General features: G+C 36.0%; 1 protein-coding gene across 1 annotated transcript in view; it reads left to right on the forward strand.

The window, feature by feature from the left end:
- The window catches only part of LOC126203243 (ubiquitin carboxyl-terminal hydrolase 32), a 231,390-nt gene extending 209,860 nt beyond the window's left edge, over nucleotides 1-21,530 (forward strand). Inside the window, exon 30 of the mRNA XM_049937496.1 lies at nucleotides 19,397-21,530. Within this exon, the coding sequence (XP_049793453.1) occupies nucleotides 19,397-19,567 (171 nt within the window). The 3' untranslated portion in view covers nucleotides 19,568-21,530. The remainder of the gene's footprint in view (nucleotides 1-19,396) is intronic.
- The last annotated feature ends 3,181 nt before the right edge of the window (nucleotides 21,531-24,711 follow it).

Raw genomic sequence — 24,711 nt, forward strand, 5'->3', positions numbered from 1 at the left:
TCGTGGTGGGGATAGTTCTGATCCACATAAGACGCCATTTCATTTACTCAGTCACTATGGAGAAGTGGGACTTGCAACGTCGAGTGTTCGTCTATGACAGTTTCGTGAGAAGTTGGGAGTCTATTATTGCTATGTAGCGATTGTTTCGTGCGCAGTTTAGTGTCGGTCGACATGGAGCTGTTCCAATCTGTAACACAATCCTCAGATGGGTGGAAAACTTCAGATCAACTGCAAACATACTGGATAAGAAGCATCCTGGCCCGAGTCGCAGAGTAAAGACACCAGAAAATGTTGAAAGGGTAAGGCGAGCGGCAGTCAGAAGCCCAGGACGGTCAGCTAGATGTCGTGCTAGTGAGTTACGAATCAATCGTGAATCGGTTAGATGAATTTTGCATAAATAATCAAAATTCCATCCCTACAAAATGCTCATTGTCCAACAACTTAAGGAAACTGATTTTGCTGTATGAGAAGACTTCGCTTACAGAATGCAAGTGATTTTGGGATCGAATGAAAATGAAATTTTATTGATGAACGATGAAGCTCATTTTCATTTAAACGGGACTGTGAATAAGCAAAACCTACATTCCTGGGCTCCAGAGCATCCACACCTTATCCACCAGCGTCCTCTACACTCAGAAAAAGTAAGTCTGGTGTGCTCTTGGCTCTGTTGGCATTATTGGACCTTATTTTTTTTTGAAGAGAATGGGGCCACAGTTACTGTTAATTTGGTTCATCACATTTGTATGTTTGGAACATTCTTGAAACAAGAACTAAGAAGACAACGAATTCCTTTAAGACGCGTTTGGTTCCAGCTGGATGGGGCAACGTCGCATACCGCAAACACTTCAATGACAGTTCTTAGACGCATGTTTCCTGGCCGGATTATCTCACGTTTTGGCAATGTTCCTTGGCCTCCCAGGTCTCCCGACTTGTCAGTATGTGACTCTTTTCTGTTGGGGTACCTTAAGAACTGTGTCTATAACCACAGACCACGAAATTTGGACGAGTTGAAGAATGCAATCATTCAGGAAATTCCTGCCACCCCTGCAGAGGTTTTAATCCATGTGATGGAGGATTTTGAGAAGAGACTTGAGTCCTGCATTTGAAATGATGTCCTGCATTTGAAATGATGGACATCACCTTGACATTATTTTTCACAAATAACTTTAACTAAAATGGAAAATAATGATCTTTGATTTTGTGTAAATAAACATGCATTAATTTTAAAGTTGGCTGAGTATTATTTCATTAAACACCATTCGTCTCCCATGTGTCACCCTGTACAATACAATTAACACTACACAATCGCCCGGTGGAGCCTTATGTTCCAGCCTGTATAGCAATTAGTTCCCATGGGGCACAGCTGGCAGGTTGCTCACACCGCTGCTGTTTTAGCATGACGGGTGGTCTCCAGTGGCCAAATTGAGCACAAACGTCACACGCCAACTATAAAGTGGCGCACGCACGCACGCACACACACACACACACACACACACACACACACATTTTTTAGTTAATAGAAAGGTGTGATCAGATAATAATGGGAATTTTTGTTTTTCTCAAAGAATCTTTATTTATTCATCATCAACAACTTTCTCCCCTTAAAAGTAATCACCCTCGGATATAATATCCTCGTGTCAGTGTTTTTTTCCAATCTCGGAAGCACCTCTTGAACTCTTTTCATTATGGTGTTCAGCTCCTTCAGCAATTTTGTTTTTGTCTCATCAGTGGTGACAAAACGATGTCCTTTTATCGTTCTCTCCAGCCTCTGGAATAGAAAGAAGTCGTAGGGGTCCATGTGTTGTGAATGCGATAGCTGAAGCAACATAGTGGTCTTGTTTCTTGTGAAAGAATATCATACGATTATTGAGGTGAGAGCAGGGTTTTTTGGCTCTTCAGGCAGTTTCCATTGTGGCGATTGGGCCTTGGTTTCGACATCGTGCCAAATACCCATTTTTCTTCACCTGTGATGACCTCCTTTAGATGTTCTGGATCATTGTCAACATCATTCAGCAATTCTTGAGTGATGTCTATGTGATATCATTTTTGATCAAAATTCAATAATTGCAGAACAAACTTTGCTGCTACATGTTTCATGCAAACGACGTCCAAAAAAATTGCTTGGCTGAGGCAGAGGATATGCTGACATCATCAGGAACCCCTCTGATGGTGATAAACCAGAACCATTGCTTCTTCCACATTTTAGTCAGTAACTGATGTGCTAGGGTGCCCAGGGCAGTTGTCGTCTTCGTTTTCTTGACCCTCTTCGAAACATTCATACCACTTGTAAACTCTTGTCTTACTCATAGTAGATTTGCCAAAAGTGACAGCCAACATTTTGAATGCGGTGCTGCACTTTATTCTATTTTCCAACCAAAATTTACACACCGAGCGAGGTGGCGCAGTGGTTAGCACACTGGACTCGCATTCGGGAGGACGACGGTTCAATCCCGTCCCCGGCCATCCTGATTTAGGTTTTCCGTGATTTCCCTAAATCGTTTCAGGCAAATGCCGGGATGGTTCCTTTGAAAGGGAACGGCCGATTTCCTTCCCAATCCTTCCCTAACCCGAGCTTGCGCTCCGTCTCTTACGACCTCGTTGTCGACGGGACGTTAAACACTAACCACCACCACCAAAATTTACAGGAAATTCTTTGATCCAACTTTTTCGGAAGTAAAGATTCACATGTGTAACCTTTTTAACTATCAACAGGAAACTAAATATTCAAAATCGCTGAAAATCAAAATTACATTGGAACATGTGTACCAACAAGATATTTAAAAAAATTGAAATTCATTTGTATAAAGTCCATGAAGGTAAAAAATTCCAATTACTTTTTGATCACACCACTACATGAGAAATAGCAGTGGACCAAAGACAGAACCTTCTGGAACTCCCTAATGAACTGTTTCCCAGTCAGACTCTACCCCTCCTACCTGCATGTTGTTACAATCTAGCACTATTTTCTGTTGTCTGTTCTGTAGATAGTAGTTGAACTAGGTGCCCATTTGTCCTTAGATTCCACAGTGACATACTTTCTGTATAAGTATTCTATGATTGACACAGTCAGAGGCCTTAGACAGGTCACAAAATATGCCAACAGGCAATATCTTCTTTTAAAGGCATTCTAAAATGTTATTGGTAAATGAAAATATAGCTTCAGTTGTAGAGGTACCTCTCTGAATCCAGATTGGTTTTTAGTAATTATTGCAAAGTGTTTTTGGTGATTAACTATCCAGGCATATATTAATTTTTTGAGGACTTTAGAAAATGCAGTCAAAAAGAGAGAGGATGTTTTTTGTAGAGGGACTTTAGAATAGCATATGTCATCTTGTCAGGGAAGAACCTAGTTTGAGAGGGACACTGAAGATAAGAGCTAGGTTTTAAAAAAAACTGATTACAGCAGGCTTTTAGCAGTTTGCCGGAAATATTGTCTACGCCAGTTGAATTTTCACTTCTTAAAGATATTATGGCTTTGCTTACTTCCTATACTGTTATAGGGGCTATACATATCTGCTCCAAAGAAATTGGGAAATTATCTTTCAGTATTTATATGACCCTTTCTAAGGAGCCTTTGTGTCCCATTCTCTCACACATAGAGAGTCCATACAATTTTTTTGCCATGATCTCTTGAGTATGTGCATGTTTACCTTCATTGTTGAGAACAATGTTTTGCACCAGTTTCACTCATTCTCTCTTCGCATACAGTTATGATTTTGTTACTAGATTTATTAATTTTGGAGCAAAGATATGAACTTTCTGACTTCTGAAAAATTTTACTTGGAATTTTACAATACTTCTTATCGTGATTTAACTGGTTGGGGATGTCTAAATTTTTTTTGTTGATGTATACTTCTTATTTCCTTTTGCATTAAATCTTAATACCAGTGGTTATCTAGGGCTTCTTGGCGAGTTTTTTGGTTTGGAGTTTGTGTATTCTTTTTGGGAAGGTATTTTCAAATATCAGTGTCTATTCAGTAATAAAAAGATGGAATTGGCATTATCTAAATTATGCACAGATCTCCAACCTCCTGCAGCTCATGGTCTATTGGTTAGTGTTACTGCCTCTGGATCACAGGGTCCTGGGTTCGATTCCCAGCCAGCTAGGTGGTTTTCTCTGAACGGGGACTGCATCTTTGTGTTGTCCTCATCATTCAGGAAAATGGTGAGACTGGATAGTGAAAAGATTGGGAATTTTACGGGCACTGATAACCATGCTGTTCAGCATCCCATAAACCAAATTAATAGTAATATAATAATAATAATAATAATAATAATGATGATGATGATGATGATGATGATGATGATGATGATGATGATGATGATAATAACAGGATACCCCAGTCAGAATTAGAAAACATCAAACAACAAGTACAACAAATACTGGAACAAAATAATGTGCAATTAGAAGAAGAAGAAAATACAGTAATGGACTCAAACGTCCCAGAGAAAACAAACAAAGAACAAAATGCGTCAATTAAACAATCAGAGGAAAACGAAATCTTAAGACAGCCACCAGAACAAGCACAAATAGAACATGAAGTGACACACATGTTAGATATAGAAGAAAAATTTCAGTTGACATATATAGAATACAAAGACACAAATACAGACATTAGACCATTCATGCATAGACCACCAAATAACCCACAAGTCGAAACAACAATAAAAACTATCAACACAATCATACACAACAAAATAAATGAAAACACAACTATGGAAGAGTTACAACTACTGGTTTATGTAGGAGCACTCACTACACTAAATATACACACTAGGCAGAGATCAGAACTAACCAACACACAGAAGAAACCCACAAAACCAGCATGGCAACACAGGCTACAGATCAGAATAGAAAAACTGAGAAAGGACATCGGACAGCTAACACAATTTATAAGAAATGAAATATCAGACAAAAAACAAAAAAGGTTAGGTAAAATCTCACAACAAGAAGCAATAGAGCAATTAGATGAAAAGAAGCAGAAATTACAAGCATTGGCCAAATGACTTAGAAGATACAAAAAAAAGTGAAAATAGAAGGAAACAAAACCAAACATTCAACACAAACCAAAAGAAATTTTATCAGACAATAGATAACACACACATTAAAATAGACAATCCACCAAACATAACAGACATGGAACACTTCTGGAGCAACATATGGTCAAACCCGGTACAACATAAGACATGCACGGTGGATACAAGCGGAAACAGACTCATACAAGATGATACCACAAATGCCTGAAGTGATAATTTTGCAACATGAAGTCACCCGAGCAATTAATTCCACACACAATTGGAAAGCCCCTGGAAATGATAAAATAGCAAATTTCTGGCTAAAGAAGTTCACCTCAACACATTCACATCTAACTAAATTATTTAACAGTTACATTGCAGACCCATACACATTCCCTGATACACTTACACATGGAATAACCTATCTGAAACCTAAAGATCAAGCAGACACAGCGAACCCAGCTAAATATCGCCCCATAACATGCCTACCAACAATGTACAAAATATTAACTTCAGTCATTACACAGAAATTAATGACATATACAACACAGAACAAAATTATAAATGAAGAACAAAAAGGCTGCTGCAAAGGAACACGAGGATGTAAAGAGCAACTGATAATAGATACAGAGATGACATATCAAGCTAAAACTAAACAAAGGTCGCTACACTATGCATTCATTGATTACCAAAAAGCTTTTGATAGTGTACCCCACTCATGGTTACTACAGATATTGGAAATATACAAAGTAGATCCTAAATTGATACAGTTCCTAAACATAGTAATGAAAAACAAATTCAGATAATATCACATCACAGCCAATACAGATTAAGTGTGGAATATACCAAGGATACTCATTAAGTCCTTTCTGGTTCTGTCTTGCTCTGAACCCACTATCCAACATGCTAAATAATACAAATTATGGATTTAATATTACTGGAACATACCCACACAAAATCACACATTTGCTATACATGGATGATCTAAAACTACTGGCAGCAACCAATCAACAACTCAACCAATTACTAAAGATAACAAAAGTATTCAGCAATGATATACATATGGCTTTTGGAACAGACAAATGTAAGAAAAATAGCATAGTCAAGGGAAAACACACTAAACAAGAAGATTACATATTGAATAACCACAGTGACTCCATAAAAGCGATGGAAAAAAACAGATGCCTATAAATATCTAGGATACAGACAAAAAATAGGAATATATAATACAAATATTAAAGAAGAACTAAAAGAAAAATATATACAAAGACTAACAAAAATACTGAAAACAGAATTGACAGCAAGAAACAAGACAAAAGCTATAAATACTTATGCTATACCAATATTGACCTACTCATTTGGAGTAGTGAAATGGGGTAACACAGACCTAGAAGCACTCAATACACTTACACGATCACAATGCCACAAATATGGAATACATCACATACATTCAGCAACAGAAAGATTCACATTAAGCAGAAAGGAAGGAGGAAGGGGATTCATCGACATAAAAGACCTACATTATGGACAGGTAGACAATTTAAGAAAATTCTTGCTAGAACGAGCAGAAACTAGCAAAATACACAAAGCAATCCCTCATATAAATACATCGGCTACACCACTGCAATTTCATAACCACTTCTACAACCCTTTAGATCACATAACATCAACAGATACGAAGAAAGTAAATTGGAAAAAGAAAACACTACATGGCAAGCACCCGTATCATCTAACACAGCCACACATCGATCAAGATGCATCCAACACATGGCTAAGAAAAGGCAATATATACAGTGAGACGGAAGGATTCATGATTGCAATACAGGATCAAACAATAAACACCAGATATTACAGCAAGCATATTATTAAAGATCCCAATAGCACAACAGATAAATGCAGACTTTGCAAACAACAAATAGAAACAGTAGATCACATCACAAGTGGATGTACAATACTAGCAAATACAGAATACCCCAGAAGACATGACAATGTAGCAAAAATAATACATCAACAACATGCCATAAAACATAAACTAATGAAACAACATGTTCCCACATACAAGTATGCACCACAAAATGTACTGGAGAATGATAAGTACAAATTATACTGGAACAGAACCATTATAACAGATAAAACACCACCACATAACAAACCTGACATCATACTCACCAATAAAAAGAAGAAATTAACACAACTAATCGAAATATCCATACCCAATACAACAAGTATACAGAAGAAAACAGGAGAAAAAAAAATTGAAAAATACATCCAACTGGCTGAGGAAGTCAAGGACATGTGGCATCAGGATAAAGTTGACATAATACCGATTATACTATTAACTACAGGAGTCATACCACACAATATCCACCAGTACATAAACGCAATACAGCTACATCCAAACATATATATATACAACTACAGAAATCCATAATTATTGATATGTGTTCAATAACCCGAAAGTTCCTAAATACAATGTAACATACACCGTACAGTTAAAAGGAAGTCACGCTTGATGAAGGTCCGCGTCACTTTCCATTTTTAACCAGACCTAAGGTCTGAGAAAAATAGAAATATTAATAATAATAATAATAATAATAATAATAATAATAAATGATTTAAATCCAAATAGAGGTGTTTTGCAGGATATGCTTCCTGCAACCACCCTAGAAGGAAAACAAAGACAGAGGATGAGATGGTCAGATGAAGTTAATCGACACCTCATGTTCTGTTATTACCAAGCAACAAACCTAGGAACCAACACAACTGGATACAGATCACAAGTATACACAACATTTATTACCAGATACCCAGAATTAAAATTTTTAACAGAACAACGACTAGCTGATCAGATCCGTGTAATAATAAAAAATAACAGGATACCCCAGTCAGAATTAGAAAACATCAAACAACAAGTACAACAAATACTGGAACAAAAAAATGTGCAATCAGAAGAAGAAGAAGAAAATACAGTAATGGACTCAAACATCCCAGAGCAAACAAACAAAGAACAACACGCACCAATTAAACAATCAGAGGAAAACGAAATCTTAAGACAGCCACCAGAACAAGCACAAATAGAACACGAAGTGACACACATGTTAGATATAGAAGAAAAATTTCAGCTGACATATATAGAATACAAAGACACAAATACAGACATAAGACCATTCTTGCATAGACCACCAAATAACCCACAAGTCGAAACAACAATAAAAACTATCAACACAATCATACACAACAAAATAAATGAAAACACAACTATGGAAGAGTTACAACTACTGGTTTATATAGGAGCACTCACTACACTAAATATACACACTAGACAGAGATCAGAACCAACCAACACACAGAAGAAACCCACAAAACCAGCATGGCAACACAGGCTACAGATCAGAATAGAAAAACTGAGAAAAGACATCGGACAGCTAACACAATTTATAAGAAATGAAATCTCGGAAAAAAAACGAAAAAGGTTAGGTAAAATCTCACAACAAGAAGCGACAGAGCAATTAGACGAAAAGAAGCAGAAATTACAAGCATTAGCCAAACGACTCAGAAGATACAAAAAAGTGAAAATAGAAGGAAACAAAACCAAACATTCAACACAAACCAAAAGAAATTTTACCAGACAATAGATAACACACACATTAAAATAAACAATCCACCAAACATAATAGACATGGAACACTTCTGGAGCAACATATGGTCTAACCCGGTACAACATAACAGGCATGCACGGTGGATACAAGCAGAAACAGACACAAGATGATACCACAAATGCCTGAAGTGATAATTTTGCAACATGAAGTCACCCAAGCAATTAATTCTACTCACAATTGGAAAGCCGCTGGAAATGATAAAATAGCAAATTTCTGGTTAAAGAAGTTCACCTCAACACATTCACATCTAACTAAATTATTTAACAGTTACATTGCAGACCCATACACATTCCCTGATACACTTACACATGGAATAACTTATCTGAAACCTAAAGATCAAGCAGACACAGCGAACCCAGCTAAATATCGCCCCATAACATGCCTACCAACAATATACAAAATATTAACTTCAATCATTAAACAGAAATTAATGACACATACAACACAGAACAAAATTATAAATGAAGAACAAAAAGGCTGCTGCAAAGGAGCACGAGGATGTAAAGAGCGCAACTGATAATAGATGCAGAGGTGACATATCAAGCTAAAACTATACAAAGGTCGCTACACTACGCATACATTGATTACCAAAAAGCTTTTGATAGTGTACCCCACTCATGGTTACTACAAATATTGGAAATATACAAAGTAGATCCTAAATTGATACAGTTCCTAAACATAGTAATGAAAAACAAATTCAGATAATATCACATCACAGCCAATACAGATTAAGCGTGGAATATACCAAGGAGACTCATTAAGTCCTTTCTGGTTCTGCCTTGCTCTGAACCCACTATCCAACATGCTAAATAATACAAATTATGGATACAATATTACTGGAACATACCCACACAAAATCACACATTTGCTATACATGGATGATCTAAAACTACTGGCAGCAACAAATCAACAACTCAACCAATTACTAAAGATAACAGAAGTATTCAGCAATGATATAAGTATGGCTTTTGGAACAGACAAATGTAAGAAAAATAGCATAGTCAAGGGAAAACACACTAAACAAGAAGATTACATATTGGATAACCACAGCGACTGCATAGAAGAGATGGAAAAAACGGATGCCTATAAATATCTAGGATACAGACAAAAAATAGGAATAGATAATACAAATATTAAAGAAGAACTAAAAGAAAAATATAGACAAAGACTAACAAAAATACTGAAAACAGAATTGACAGCAAGAAACAAAACAAAAGCTATAAATACTTATGCTATACCAATATTGACCTACTCATTTGGAGTAGTGAAATGGAGTAACACAGACCTAGAAGCACTCAATACACTTACACGATCACAATGCCATAAATATAGAATACATCACATACATTCAGCAACAGAAAGATTCACATTAAGCAGAAAGGAAGGAGGAAGGGGATTTATCGATATAAAAAACCTACATTATGGACAGGTAGACAATTTAAGAAAATTCTTTATAGAACAAGCAGAAACTAGCAAAATACACAAAGCAATCACTCATATAAATACATCGGCTACACCACTACAATTTCATAACCACCTCTACAACCCTTTAGACCACATAACATCAACAGATACGAAGAAAGTAAATTGGAAAAAGAAAACACTTCATGGCAAGCACCCGTATCATCTAACACAGCCACACATTGATCAAGACGCATCCAACACATGGCTAAGAAAAGGTAATATATACAGTGAGACAGAAGGATTCATGATTGCAATACAGGATCAAACAATAAACACCAGGTATTACAGCAAGCATATTATTAAAGATCCCAATACCACAACAGATAAATGCAGACTTTGTAAACAACAAATAGAAACAGTAGATCACATCACAAGTGGATGTACAATACTAGCAAATACAGAATACCCCAGAAGACATGACAATGTCGCAAAAATAATACATCAACAGCTTGCCTTACAACATAAACTTTTAAAACAACAAGTTCCTACATACAAGTATGCACCACAAAATGTACTGGAGAATGATGAATACAAATTATACTGGAACAGAACCATTATAACAGATAAAACAACACCACATAACAAACCTGACATCATACTCACCAATAAAAAGAAGAAATTAACACAACTAATCGAAATATCCATACCCAATACAACAAATATACAAAAGAAAACAGGAGAAAAAATTGAAAAATACATCCAACTGGCTGAGGAAGTCAAAGACATGTGGCATCAGGATAAAGTTGACATCATACCAATTATAGTATCAACTACAGGAGTCATACCACACAATATCCACCAGTGCATCAATGCAATACAGCTACATCCAAACACATATATACAACTACAGAAATCCGTAATTATTGATACATGTTCAATTACCCGAAAGTTCCTAAATGCAATATAACACATACCGTACAGTTAATAGGAAGTGACGCTTGATCAAGGTCCGCGTCACTTTCCATTCTCAACCAGACTTAACGTCTGAGAAAGTAAAGAAATAATAATAATAATAATAATAATAATCAAATTTTCTAGGTCTGGTTTGTCTCTGCAATTTCTTAGAAAGTTTACATTGAATCTTCCAACCACTACCATATCTCTTCTGTGTTTGAATATGTATGTTAAGAGAACATGTAACTCTTCTATAAAGGGACTAAAATTCACTGAAGATGCTCTGTGTACTGTCACTACTGATGTATGAAGATTATTGGAAGACAATTCTATGGCTCATACTTCCAAATTTTGTTCTAAACAGTATTTTTGCATATCAGTTGCTCTACATGTGACAGTATTATTAACATAGATGCCAACACCACCTCTTTTTTTTATATTCTCTGCACAAAGATGTTGCTAAGTAATAATTATTTATCACAAGTTTTTTTTTATATACCAGAATTAACATGGAGCCCACTAAAGCACAGAACATGGGAACAATCTATATCTGACGGCTCACAGATACCCTACCCAAGATACTTCCCACATCTCCTAAATTGGTGTTCTGTCACCCAACCTCCACAACATCCCTATGCCACTCCCAATCCCGACCGCTTGACACAAGGATCATATCTATGTGGAAGACCTAGGTGCAAAACCTGCCCAATCCACCCACCCAGCACTCCCTATTCCAGTCCTGTCATAGGTTTATCCAACACTATCAGGGACTGGACCACCTGTGAAAGCAGCCACATCATTTACCAGCTCTGCTGCAGTCATTGGACACCTTTCTATATTGGAATGACTACCATATCAGCTGTCCACCAGGAATGGCCACTGCAAAACTGTGACCAAGAGCAAAGTAGACCACCCTATGGAACAGCATGCAACTGTAAATAACACACTTCATTTCAGTGGCTGGTTCACTACACAAACCACCTTACAACAACAAATTCTCCGCTCCCACAATTATCCTGGACTCAAACTATGGTAACATACTGCTCTCACACCCTCCACCCAACAGCTTCTACCCACTCTGCCCTATTATCTCCTCCCCATCCTCATCTCCCACCATGTTTATTTGCAGCCTTCTGCCAATGTCCCTGTCCGTCTTTCACCGCTCCTCTCCTTTTTGCTTATTTTTCCCCCATCTCCCTGCCCCATAACTTCCTGACACTGCACTTGTTGGCAGTCTAATCACTGTACACTCCACCAGACAATGTTCATCTCTCTCCCCACCTGTACACTACTATCCATGCCCCTTCCGCTTCCTCTTCCCCTTTCCCTCCAGATTCTGCTTGCATCCCACATGATGTTGCAATGCTGGAGGTGTGTGCATGAGGCGCTTGCGCCCCCCCCCCTCTCCCCGTGTGTGTGTGTGTGTGTGTGTGTGTGTGTGTGTGTGTGTGTGTGTGTGTGTGTGTGTGTGTGTGTGTGTGTGTGTGTGTGTTTTTACTGAGAAAAGCTGTGGCAGAAACCTATATGTGAAGGTCTTTTAATTGTGCCTGTCTGCAACTTGACGTGTCATCTTTATGGTAAGTAGCGATCTGTCTTTTCCTACATTGCTGTCCTTTCCTATTTTCCAACATTGAAGACATCAATTATAAATTCATTGATCATAGTGCATTAATGTTTTGGTGATAAATTGCCAGTTTTTGTTGCACTGTTTTATCTTCAAAAAGAAATTTCAATTGAAGCTCTGGGCAAATTATTTTTCACTACCCATTCCTCAGGTTGATCAGTTTCTACACACTGAAAGATGAGGAAGGAGTAGTTTTGTCTTTTTTTTTTTTCCACCAGCCAATTGTCCAGTATAGTCTTGTCTGTACCCATTCTTACAATTTTCTTGTGTTGTGATGCACTCTTTGTTCGAATCTAATGTTACTAGATGATTTTTCCCATCCCAGTTGAGAAAGGTTATTTATAACTTGTTCAGAAACTGGACTGCAGTTGTAAGAGAGCTGAATAACATGAAAAAGAAGGTGAGAGATACAGCTATAGTCTATCCAGTGTCTACATGAGCAACTAGAAAAGAAAACTGACAAGGGTACCACATAGAAATTGGATTTTTGTAATTTTTTGTATATCTACTGACATGAAAATCAACTTTGAAATTTCCGGTTACATTTAACTCACTAGATGTAGGCTGAATTTTTGCCAGGCAGTGTGGCTCTTTGGTAGTGTGTTCACCTACCACAGGGGCAGCCTGGCTTTGATTCCCAGATAGTGCATATTTTTAAAGTATTTTAAGATGGAAAAAATGTAATTTTAAAAGAATTTAAACAGTCTTTGTTAATGATCTTTTATAAATGATTGGTAATTAAGAATTTCTATTTGCAAAAAAATTGAAATTTTGTTTACAGTATGTAATTAGACATGAGGAGACGTGCGTTTCTCATAGTGAATGACACTTAGATATGTGTTAATTAGCATATATTTTGTGTTAGTATTCGAACTGAAGGGGGAGGGGGAAGAGACTCAAATTGAATATTACATTTCGAGTGCTACCACTTTTTTAAAAAAATTGCACATCCAGTCACTTTCTGAGTTTATGATAAGATTTATTTCATGTACCAGTAACTAATTTCAAGCCACTGCAGGCTTGTCTTCGGGTGGAGGTGTTACAGGAACATTGTTCTTCGGGACCTGTACAGCTAGAATGCTGTGGTTGTGGTGCTGTTGGAAATGACGGAATTTAGTTACTAGTAATGAAAATGTCATATTTTCTGTACTTGCATTACACTGCCACATGATATTCGTGGAAAGTCTGTTCTTATAATTTTTTCCGTTAGTACATATATTATGCTCCATGGAAATGCTTATAGAACATGCACCGTTGTTTAAAAATTTCTGTTGGCCAGAAATAAAATCCAGGCCACCCACATGGCAAGAGAACATTCTATAACAGCCATTCCTGCTGTCAAAAAGACCGGTGTAGATGTAAAGATCTAGAAATACTCAGAAAACTTCAAATTTGGTTTTGTTTAGAATTTTTTTAGAGTTGCGCTGCATCATCAGCAGACAACGTAAGACCGCAGTTGAGATTGTCTCCTAAATTGTTCATATAAATAAGGAACAGCAGAGGGCCTATAACACTGCCTTGGGGAACGCCAGAAATCACTTCTGTTTTATGTGAAGACTATTCATCAATTGCTACGAACTGTGACCTCTCTCTGAGAGGAAATCATGAATCCAGTCAAATAATTGAGATGATATTCCATAATCACGCAATTTGACTACAGGCCGCTTGTGACGTACAATGTCAGAAGCCTTCTGGAAATGTAGAAATACAGAATCAATGTGAAATCTCTTGTCGATAGCACTCAGCAAGTCCGATTAAAATACACAAATGTATCACAATAAAACCCACAAATTTGAGGTGGCCCTGTCAGAAGCTTTATAACATCCACACACAAATCTGAGTAACTAGGCGCAAAGGATGAGGAATTAAAATGAGAAAATGTCAAAACACACTGAAGTACAATGAGATTAAGTTCAGCCACATATTATGAACGTAGGAGCAGAGGTTGAATGACAAAGCTTACTTCATTATGATTTGTGAGGTCACAATATTGGGTGCTCACTGTACAAATGATATTCTTGGTCTGTAGCAGCCAGTGGGACTACTGCAAGCTTGTGAATGCAAATCGTGCTGATGTACACAGTTGGCCTTAATACACAGCCAAAGGAAATTCACATTTTTGGGCATTTTCTACATTAACCAAGTAGAGAATGTGAAAATTTCTCTGACCACCCCTCCATTTTACGGTCCTTCATGTAACAATCTTTCGATGATACTCTTTAGCTGGCAAAAATTATTCTAATTGCATAAAATAACCAATTTAGTTTTGAGTTGTTAGTTAAAGATTTACCTAGACTCAGATGATTATGAAAGAGTTTGAAATTTTGTAGGCAACTAAAATTTGTGGTTGGAATTGTCAGATTAATTTTATTTTGCTCTCTTTGTGATGGCAATTGGCCTGTGCAGCAATTTTGAAAGCATTCTTGGCATTGTATGGCCTCAGAAAGAATCTTGCATTACAGTGTTCTAGAAATTTCCATGAATTTCTAGGAATGTTCTGGTATTGGAAATTGTGGGTGCTTTCTTCTACATATTTCCTTCTGTAAATGCATTATAAACCAAAGTTTGATGTGTGTGAGTCAATATTATTTTAGCAGCATATAAAAATGGATCAGTTATCAGTAAAATGGCAGACAGTCTCAAGCAATATCACAGAAATAAGACAACACAAAGAAACAAAACAGAAAAAGAAAGAGAAAGATTACTTACTATAATTCAATGAATGCAATGCATAAGGGAAACTTGAAGTGAATAACAATATGAAAATATCGGAGAAGCAGCAAGAATTAGTGTGCTCAGATGAAAACAGAGTATCTAGTAAACAGCGGCTATTATGGAGGGAAAGAAACAGAGAAAGAATGAATGCTCTTCACAAATATTGACAAGTGGAAGTGTACGGGAATTGTGATTTAAAACTTGCAACATTCCGTTATGCTCCTATGAAAGAATACAGCCAACATTTATTTATTTATTTATTTATTTATTTATTTATTGTTCCGTGGGACCAAATTAAGGAGAAATCTCCATGGTCATGGAACGAGTCAATACATGAAATTATAACACGATATTAGAAACAGATAAAATGAAATATAGAAAAAAAAAAACATATTCAGGTGACAAGTAATAAGTTTAAATGAAGACAATCAACAATGTAACACTGGAATTTGCTTAATTTTTTAGCTCTTCCAGGAGCTCCTCGACAGAATAGAAGGAGTGAGCCATGAGGAAACTCTTCAGTTTAGACTTAAAAGAGTTTGGGCTACTGCTAAGATTTTTTAGTTCTTGTGGTAGCTTATTGAAAATGGATGCAGCAGAATACTGCACTCCTTTCTGCACAAGAGTCAAGGAACTGCATTCTACATGCAGATTTGATTTCTGCCTAGTATTAACTGAGTGAAAGCTGCTAACTCTTGGGAATAGGCTAATATTGCTAACAACAAACGACATTAAAGAAAATATATACTGTGAGGGCAATGTCAGAATTCCCAGATTTTTGAATAGGGGTCGACAAGAGGTTCTCGAACTTACACCACATATAGCTCGAACAGCCCGTTTTTGAGCCAAAAATACCCTTTTTGAATCAGAAGAATTACCCCAAAAAATAATACCATACGACATAAGCATATGAAAATATGCGAAGTAGACTACTTTTCGTGTTGAAGTGTCACTTATTTCAGATACTGTTCTAATGGTAAATAAAGCAGCATTTAGTTTCTGAACAAGATCCTGAACATGGGCTTTCCACAACAGCTTACTATCTATCCGTACGCCTAGGAACTTGAACTGTTCCGTCTCGCTTATAACATGCCCATTCTGTCTGATTAAAATGTCAGTTCTTGTTGAATTGTGAGTTAGAAACTGTAAAAACTGAGTCTTACTGTGATTTAGCATCAAATTATTTTCCACAAGCCACGAACTTATTTCATGAACTAAATTATTTGTTACTGTTTCAATATTACACACAAGATCCTTCACTATCAAGCTGGTGTCATCAGCAAACAGAAATATTTTTGAATCACCTGTAATACTAGAAGGCATATCATTTATATAAATAAGAAACAGCAGTGGCCCCAGCACCGACCCTTGGGGAACGCCCCACTTAACAGTGCCCCATTGGGACTGAACATCACTACCACTCTCAATATTGCGGAGAATTACCCTCTGCTTTCTGTTCTTAAAGTAAGAGGCGAACCAATTGTAAGCTACTCCCCTTACTCCATAATGGTCCAACTTCTGCAGTAATATTTTGTGGTCAACACAGTCAAAAGCCTTCGTTAAATCAAAGAAAACACCTAGCGTTCGCAACCTTTTATTTAATCCGTCGAAAACCTCACAGAGAAAAGAGAATATAGCATTTTCAGTTGTTAAACCATTTCTAAAACCAAACTGAACATTTGACAGCAAATTATGTGAATTTAAATGCTCCAGTAACCTTGTATATACAACCTTCTCGATAACTTTAGCAAACACCGATGGCATAGAAATAGGTCTAAAATTGTCAACATTATCAATGTCTCCCTTTTTATAAAGTGGCTTCACTACCGAGTATTTTAATCGATCAGGAAACCGACCACTCCTAAAGGAAAAGTTACAGATATGGCTAAGTACTGGGCTAACATACATAGAACAATACTTCAGTATTCTGCTAGATACCCCGTCATATCCATGAGAGTTCTTGGTCTTTAGTGATTTAATTATTAACTCAATCTCCCTCTTGTCAGTATCATGGAGGAGCATTTCAGGTAACAGTCTCGGAACACTTTTTTCTAAGAGCGCTATATGATTCCCTGTTGGAATTAGGTTTCTATTTAGTTCACCTGCTATATTCAGAAAGTGATTATTAAATACTGTACATATATGCGACTTACCAGTAACACGGACATTCCCACTACGCACTGATTCTATATCCTCGACCTGTCTCTGCAGACCAGCAACTTCCTTTACGACTGACCATATGGTTTTAATTTTATCCTGAGACTTAACTATTCTATCTGCATACCACATACTTTTTGCCTTCCTAATAACATTTTTAAGCACCTTACAATACTGTTTGTAATGGGCTGCTGCATTTAGATTTTGACTGTTTCTAACGTTTTGATATAATTGCCACTTTGTTCTACAAGATATTCTTATCCCTCTAGTCAGCCACCCAGGCTGCCTGTTTGTGCTAGTACCCTGTTTTAAACGTTCTAACGGAAAGCAACTTTCAAAGAGCATGAGAAAGGTCTTTAGAAAAGCATTATATTTATCGTTTACTGTCTCAGCGCTATAAACATCTTGCCACTCTTGTTCCTTTATAAGGTTTACAAAGGTCTCTACAGCAACCGGATCAGCTTTCCTGAACAGCTGATGACTATATTTAACACGAGTTGCAGCATAAAAATCTTTTAAAGTTAAAATTTGCGCATCATGATCTGAAAGGCCATTCACCTTTTTTCTAACAGAATGCCCTTCTAGTAATGAGGAATGAACAAAAATGTTGTCTATGGTTGTTCTACTGTTCCCTTGCACTCTCGTTGGAAAGAATATGGTTTGCATAAGATTATATGAATTAAAGAGGTCTACCAGCATCCTCTTCCTTGCACAATCACTTATACAATTAATATTGAAGTCACCACATATAACTAACTTTTTGTATTTCCTATAAAGTGAACCAAGAACCTCCTCTAGCTTTAGCAAAAATGCTGTGAAATCGGAGTCTGGGGATCTATAAATAACAACAGTTACAAGTTTAACTCCGTTAAATTTAACCACACCTGCACAACATTCAAACACCTTTTCAGTGCAGTATTTTGAAACATCAATTGACTCAAATGCGGTGCCGTTTTTCACATACATGGCTACTCCCCCACACCGCAAAGAGCTCCTCGAAAAGCAGCCAGCCAACCTGTATCCTGGTAAAGGAAGCCTCTGAATTATCTCCTTATTTAAGAAGTGTTCAGATATACCAATAATTTCAGAGTCAACATCTATAAGCAGTTCACTAACTTTATCCCTAATACCTTGTATATTTTGATGAAATATACTAATTCCCTCATTACTCGGATACCTAAGCTTTGTCAAAAGTGATTCCCTTGTTAGAGAGACTTCCCTTAAGCAGGAATACCTATCAGCTGACTTCAATCTAAAAAAGATGCAGCTCTAACACACACTACTGCAGGAATTTTCCCATGAGTGATCCCACCAACCCCACCTATGCTGTCACCTATAAGCTTTGCCAACCTCCCCTTCCCATCATCTTCCAAATATTGACAAGACATGTGGATGGCTGTGCCATAAATGAATGATTGGTTTCATAATAACAAATATAATTAAGTAAGTAAGTAATAACAAAAATAGCATTTATTTAATAGTAAACATAAACTCTGTGTGGACGAAGCTGACAAGTGCAGCTAGTGTCTGTAAATGGTGTGACATTCAGTGATAATAACTGGTTCTGTTCATGGGGTACAGTATGTGAGACTAAAATTTGCTGTTTGTTCATGAAAATTAGTGTGACATTTGACAATTACCATTCAACCTGTGACATTTCAGAGGTTACATCAGTTGCACAGAAAACTACTTTAAATTCGATGATTCACCCGTTGCAGATCAAAACATTTAGTAGTTGAACCTCAAATACCATCTTACCCTTTCTATTCACGTGTGCCCTACCTGTTTCTTCCTTGTAATACAGCATATCCATGAAGGTCTGATAAATGCTGAGCATTTTCTAATGTCTCTTTTATGTTTCATTTAGGAGGTGAGTGAGTCTCAAATGGACACCAGCTCAGCCTATATGTTGTTCTACGAGCGAGAGGGGTTGGACCAGCAGCAGTACATGCCTAGTGTTGTCGGCAAGGCACCCGACACACGTGATCTCGATGATGAGTTCGATTCGGATCTTAAGAAACTCTGCTGCCTCATGTGAGTCAGTGAGGTTTTGCCCTGTGACATATCTCATTGGTCTCGTGTGAATATTTATCTTCTCATAACTGTGGTAAAAGCTAAAGTATTGTAAATTATTTGTTATTTTGTGTGTGTTGTGTAAATGTATGGTGAAATGTGTCACTCGAATGCATGCAAAATGTGTTAAAAGTGAGTGCCATGTGAAGATTGCTTTTATTGTAAATTGTTGATCAGTGTGAATAAGTTGCTCTTCTGTTTCATTCAAAGTATTTATAGACTTTTGTAGTCTTAATATAAGGCAATATTTTGCCCCCTTTAAAATCAAAAGAAGTTAATGCAGAGAAGACAGATGTATCATACAAAGAAAATTCATACCTGATGACACTTTTGTGCTTTGTAATCAATGTCAATCTATCTGCTTTAAAGAATGTTTATATGTATTTTTGTACACTAATATACCCAATACCATTATGCCATATCTGTCCATAGTACTCAATCATCTCAGGTTCTCACAATTTAAGCTATGTATTTAGTTTATAGGAAAAATTAATTTTGTTTACCAGCTGTCTTCATAACAGATGTCATCTTCAGCAATATATGATTAGTTTTTCAGTACACAGAATTGTTTTGCCTTTTGTACCATACACCTTTTGTTTTATGTGGTGTTGTACAAGAAACAGTATATGTGGCATAAGACTGATAGCCCAGTTCATTTTTATTAGATATATGTTCCTTGTGGGAGGGTACATGTGCTGACGTCCCCAATTCTACAAGTTTATATTGCTAATACCATTAGATCAGTGGAATTCATAACATTATTCCTTGAAATCCATTTGCCTGTCTATAATGTCTCTATTTTATTGACATCAGTTCTTCAATTTTGTGCACTTTGCGGTAGAATCTAAAGAAGAAAGATGAGAAAAATCTTACATTTCTTTAAGGGGTCTATCATGCCCAAAATATTCTGTGAAGTATGCAAGCATAATGTTATTAGTAATGTGTATAGTGTATATTTTGAACAAAACATTATTTTAATATCATTACCTGCACTGCAGTTTTTTGTCAAAGGGTGTTCTTCATTAAAGTATTCACAGTCAGTTTATTTGCATGTGATGTGGAAGAGCCATTAAGAAACCAAAGAGGAGATTATATTTTATATTTTCTTTCATGTTTTTAGTTTATATATAAGATATTTAAAATCACCATGATTGCAGTGAATTCTGTACAAAGTATGTGATTGCCCTTGTTTAAATGGGACACAGATATTTAATTTTTGTATGTTGTGTTTCCATACACACGTTTTATCAGCATACCCTGCATTTTCTTGTGTTAATATTATTTTTGTAATTTAAATTAACCTCTTTTCCTCCCTTCACATGACAGTTTAAGTAAATTATAATTTTCTGTAAGTGTGCATTGATTAGACTTACAAAAGAACAGTACCCATGTAATCAATGCGTGGTAACACTTTCCCGGCAGTTTTGTTAATTGAAACATCAAATATTACAGTTTTTCAGAATGAAGTTTGCTTAGCAAGTCATTCTCCAGGAATCCAAATTTTGTCATTGGTGGATAATCATCTATTAGTAAGCCCTTTCACAGGACCATCAATACAGTTAAAGTTCATAACAATGAATATGTTACTACCCTATGCTGCATTGTGTGTTTTCTGGTGCACTTTTAATATATTTTATTATGCCTGTACTATTGTTTTTAGTGCCATTTCCATACACATTTCATAGTGTTTCTTTTTTATAGAAAAATGTCTGTAAGAAATTTTTATATGATCATTATTTACCTTTCCGCATAAAATTTAGTCCTCAGGTTCTTGCTGTTTCTTCTGTAAGACAAACAACTCATTATTACCTTTAGTCAGTAGCATTATTCTCAGCAGAATGTAGCTGTATTTTCCATTTACCATGTAGTTAAAGCAACACTAGTCAGTAAATGTTATTATGAACATATTAAATTCACAAAAACTACATTATTTCTGTACCTTGTGATCCCTTTCAGAAGTCTGAAGAAATAAATTGTGTGTTATTCTTTTAATTATGTATGGAAAAATATTAATTTAACATTTGACATGTGCAAGTCATTTAGATGTCTCATACAAGTTTATAAATGTGTGTTGTATATAAAATTGTTGCACATTTCACTGTTATGTAAATGATAATGAAAATAATAATAATAATAGTTATAGTAGTACTGCTAATGTTCTGCCTTGATATTGCACACCTGTGTTAGATATTGATGAGAGATTATTAATACAGAAGATAAAATGAAGATAATATGTGTGGATAAAAATACCAGGGAGCAATTCAGCCTAATTGTTGATTTTTGCAAAATATATATGAATTCCAGAGATTACACTATTGGTGATAATTTAAAAAAAAATTTGTTACTGTAAAGAATATGTTTATTGCATCTTTATACATAATTTGTAAATATACAGAGATATTATTGTTTTATCATATATCAGTGTGTGAGCTTTAATAGAAAATAAAGTGTTGCCTTATTGTTTAGTGTGTAGGTGTGGCAGTATTATGCCAGCTGTGAAAATGTAAATTAGCAGATGACGAGTGAGTGTGAGTGAGTATGTCTCCCATATTCATTTTCGTGAAAAAGGTGTATTTTCGTAGTAAACTATTACAAGTATTATTAATTGAATAAATCGAATGAAAACTATATAATTTAAATGTATGTTTGATAGTTTTTAAGCTTTAATGGTGTTTATGAAAGAAGATGAATCAGACATTATTTTATCTGTTGAGATAGAAATAAAAATATGTATAGCCACTTTTTGAATAGAAATTCATTCTTTAGTATGGCTATTTTCAGTGAGCATTGTTATCTCCCCTTAGAATACATGTAATAATGATTCTGGTGTTGTATATTCTGTAGTTTTTAAAGTGCTCCTTCTGAGTTGTGTTGAACCACTATAAATGGTAAGTAACTTGTGTAACAATTAGGCTGGATAATAAAAAATTTAAGATGAGAGAAGAGCGAGTTGCTACAAAATATTTGGCTTCACTTTTATGTGATAAGTGGTCCACCTCCGTAGCAGAGTGGTCACCCTTACCAAATGCCATGCAGAGGACCCAGGATCAATTTCCGGTACTGCCAGGGATGTTTCTTCAGTGGGAGGACTGGAATGGGATCGCAGCCTCGTAATGCGTTGATGAACTAAGTGACTGAGCAGCAGCAGCAGCAGCTTCTGCTCACAAAAACTAACAATGGCCGGGAGAGTTTTGTGCTGATCCCACGCTCCCCGTACCACATCCAATTATGCCACTGGCAGAGGATGATGTGGCGGTCGTTCAGTACCGTTGGGCCCGCTAGGGCCTATGGATAGAGTATACATTATGTGCTGAATTAGTGTGAAAATAATGCACAACTTTTTTTTGTGTGTAAACTTAAAATCATTGTGGCTCACACAATTATACATTTGTTAATATCTGCTACTCTTGTTAATAGTTCAAATGTCATCCTGTCTTTCTCATGGCTGAAATTTTACAGACTTGAAAAATGATCTTTTAATGTTATTACACAGAGTGCCACACACTGAATTTGTTCTGAAAGTATCTGTGTAGTTTATGATCTGTGTGCATTAAACAAAACTTTGTTTCCCTTTTTTAATATTGCTTTCTATATTTGATATGGGTAAGATGTTAGACATTCTGCATCAAGAAAAATTATTGATTTCCAGGACTTAATTGTATAATACTTTTCAGATTAAATATCTAATGGTTATTCTGGCTCTACAGTCCATTCTCATGAAACACTGATTTTGTGCAGTAAAACCTGCATGTTTTGTGCGGATGGATTGAAAAAGGAAGGTGTGGCCACTGGGAAGCTGCAGTATGAATAGTTTTGATATCATCATCATCATCAGCATCATCTGGTTGGTGCAGTAAAGTCATACTGGATAACTGTGGCAAATAGCTGACAACTCAGCTTTTGAAGAGAGTAAGGAGCAAACAACTAAGTGGGCAACAGCATGTTGTTCTTATGAAGAACAGTAACAGTTCAATTTAACTGTCATTGGTAGGCTTGCTGGCCTAGTGTGGGTAGCCCATCATCTGCAGTCATTACAGTTAGCTGATTAGACTAAATTATCCTGACTGTATGATGATTATCCTGATGTTATAAAAAATAGTCACTAGGAAAAAAGTTCAGTCATATTGCAGCTTTTGGGCACCCGTGTCTTCCTTTTTCAAATAATCAGAAAAGTTGATAATAGCAGTTGCACAGAGGAATAAATTCCTATTCAAATAACTACTGGCAATGTTTTTATTTCTATCTGTATATGAAAATACATAGTTCACCATCCCCATCAATGTATTTACAGATGTTATCCTGTATGCTATACTCTTTAATAAAGTATATGCCAACTTCAGAAAATGAATATGACACTGGAAAAGCTTGTTACATTTTCTTCTGACTGACAATTACATTTTGTACAATGCTTAATTATTGTACAGTAGTGCAGCATTCTAGCAAGATACATTCCCTTTATAATTCAAATTTGTTTGTAAAAAAACCCTAAGTATTGACAATTAGAAATGAAATGTAGAAAATGTATGTTGCATTCCATATGCACATGTAAGTATTTTAAAGTGTATTTTATACAGTTTGAGTTATCATTCATTAAGATATTACTTTCAAATCTGTGACTGTGCTTGGATATATCCTTAATATTTTGTATCAAGAAATGTTTTTAAATGTGCAGGGACGGAATTGTTTCAAACTTAAAACTAAGATATATTGTGATATCAACTAGAAACCTTAATTCGTGTTTAGCATCTCCTAGTCTTATGCTATAATATTTTCTGGAACCTGTCAATATAGGGAATATATTCATCTGTTGGATTACAGGCATGATATATTATTCAATGATTTTATGGCTTTTGTAGAAAGATTATATCATTTTGAAATTGTTAAATCTACTGCAGTCAAAGAATGATAATCCAGAAATGGAAATGGTCATACCTGTATATACTATATTACTTCCTGTGTTACTTGTTATCAGATTTATGTATACCTGTTGATTGAATAGAATGCATAGTAAACAGGAAATGATTTGTGCCATTGTCAGGGAGGAGTAGCTATGCACCTCCCTTTCATTACAGTATTCCTGAAAATATTCAGTTAATAAAAGATGAAATA

The sequence above is a fragment of the Schistocerca nitens genome, chromosome 9 (assembly GCF_023898315.1).
Source record: "Schistocerca nitens isolate TAMUIC-IGC-003100 chromosome 9, iqSchNite1.1, whole genome shotgun sequence".
Classification (NCBI taxonomy): Eukaryota; Metazoa; Arthropoda; class Insecta; order Orthoptera; family Acrididae; genus Schistocerca; species Schistocerca nitens.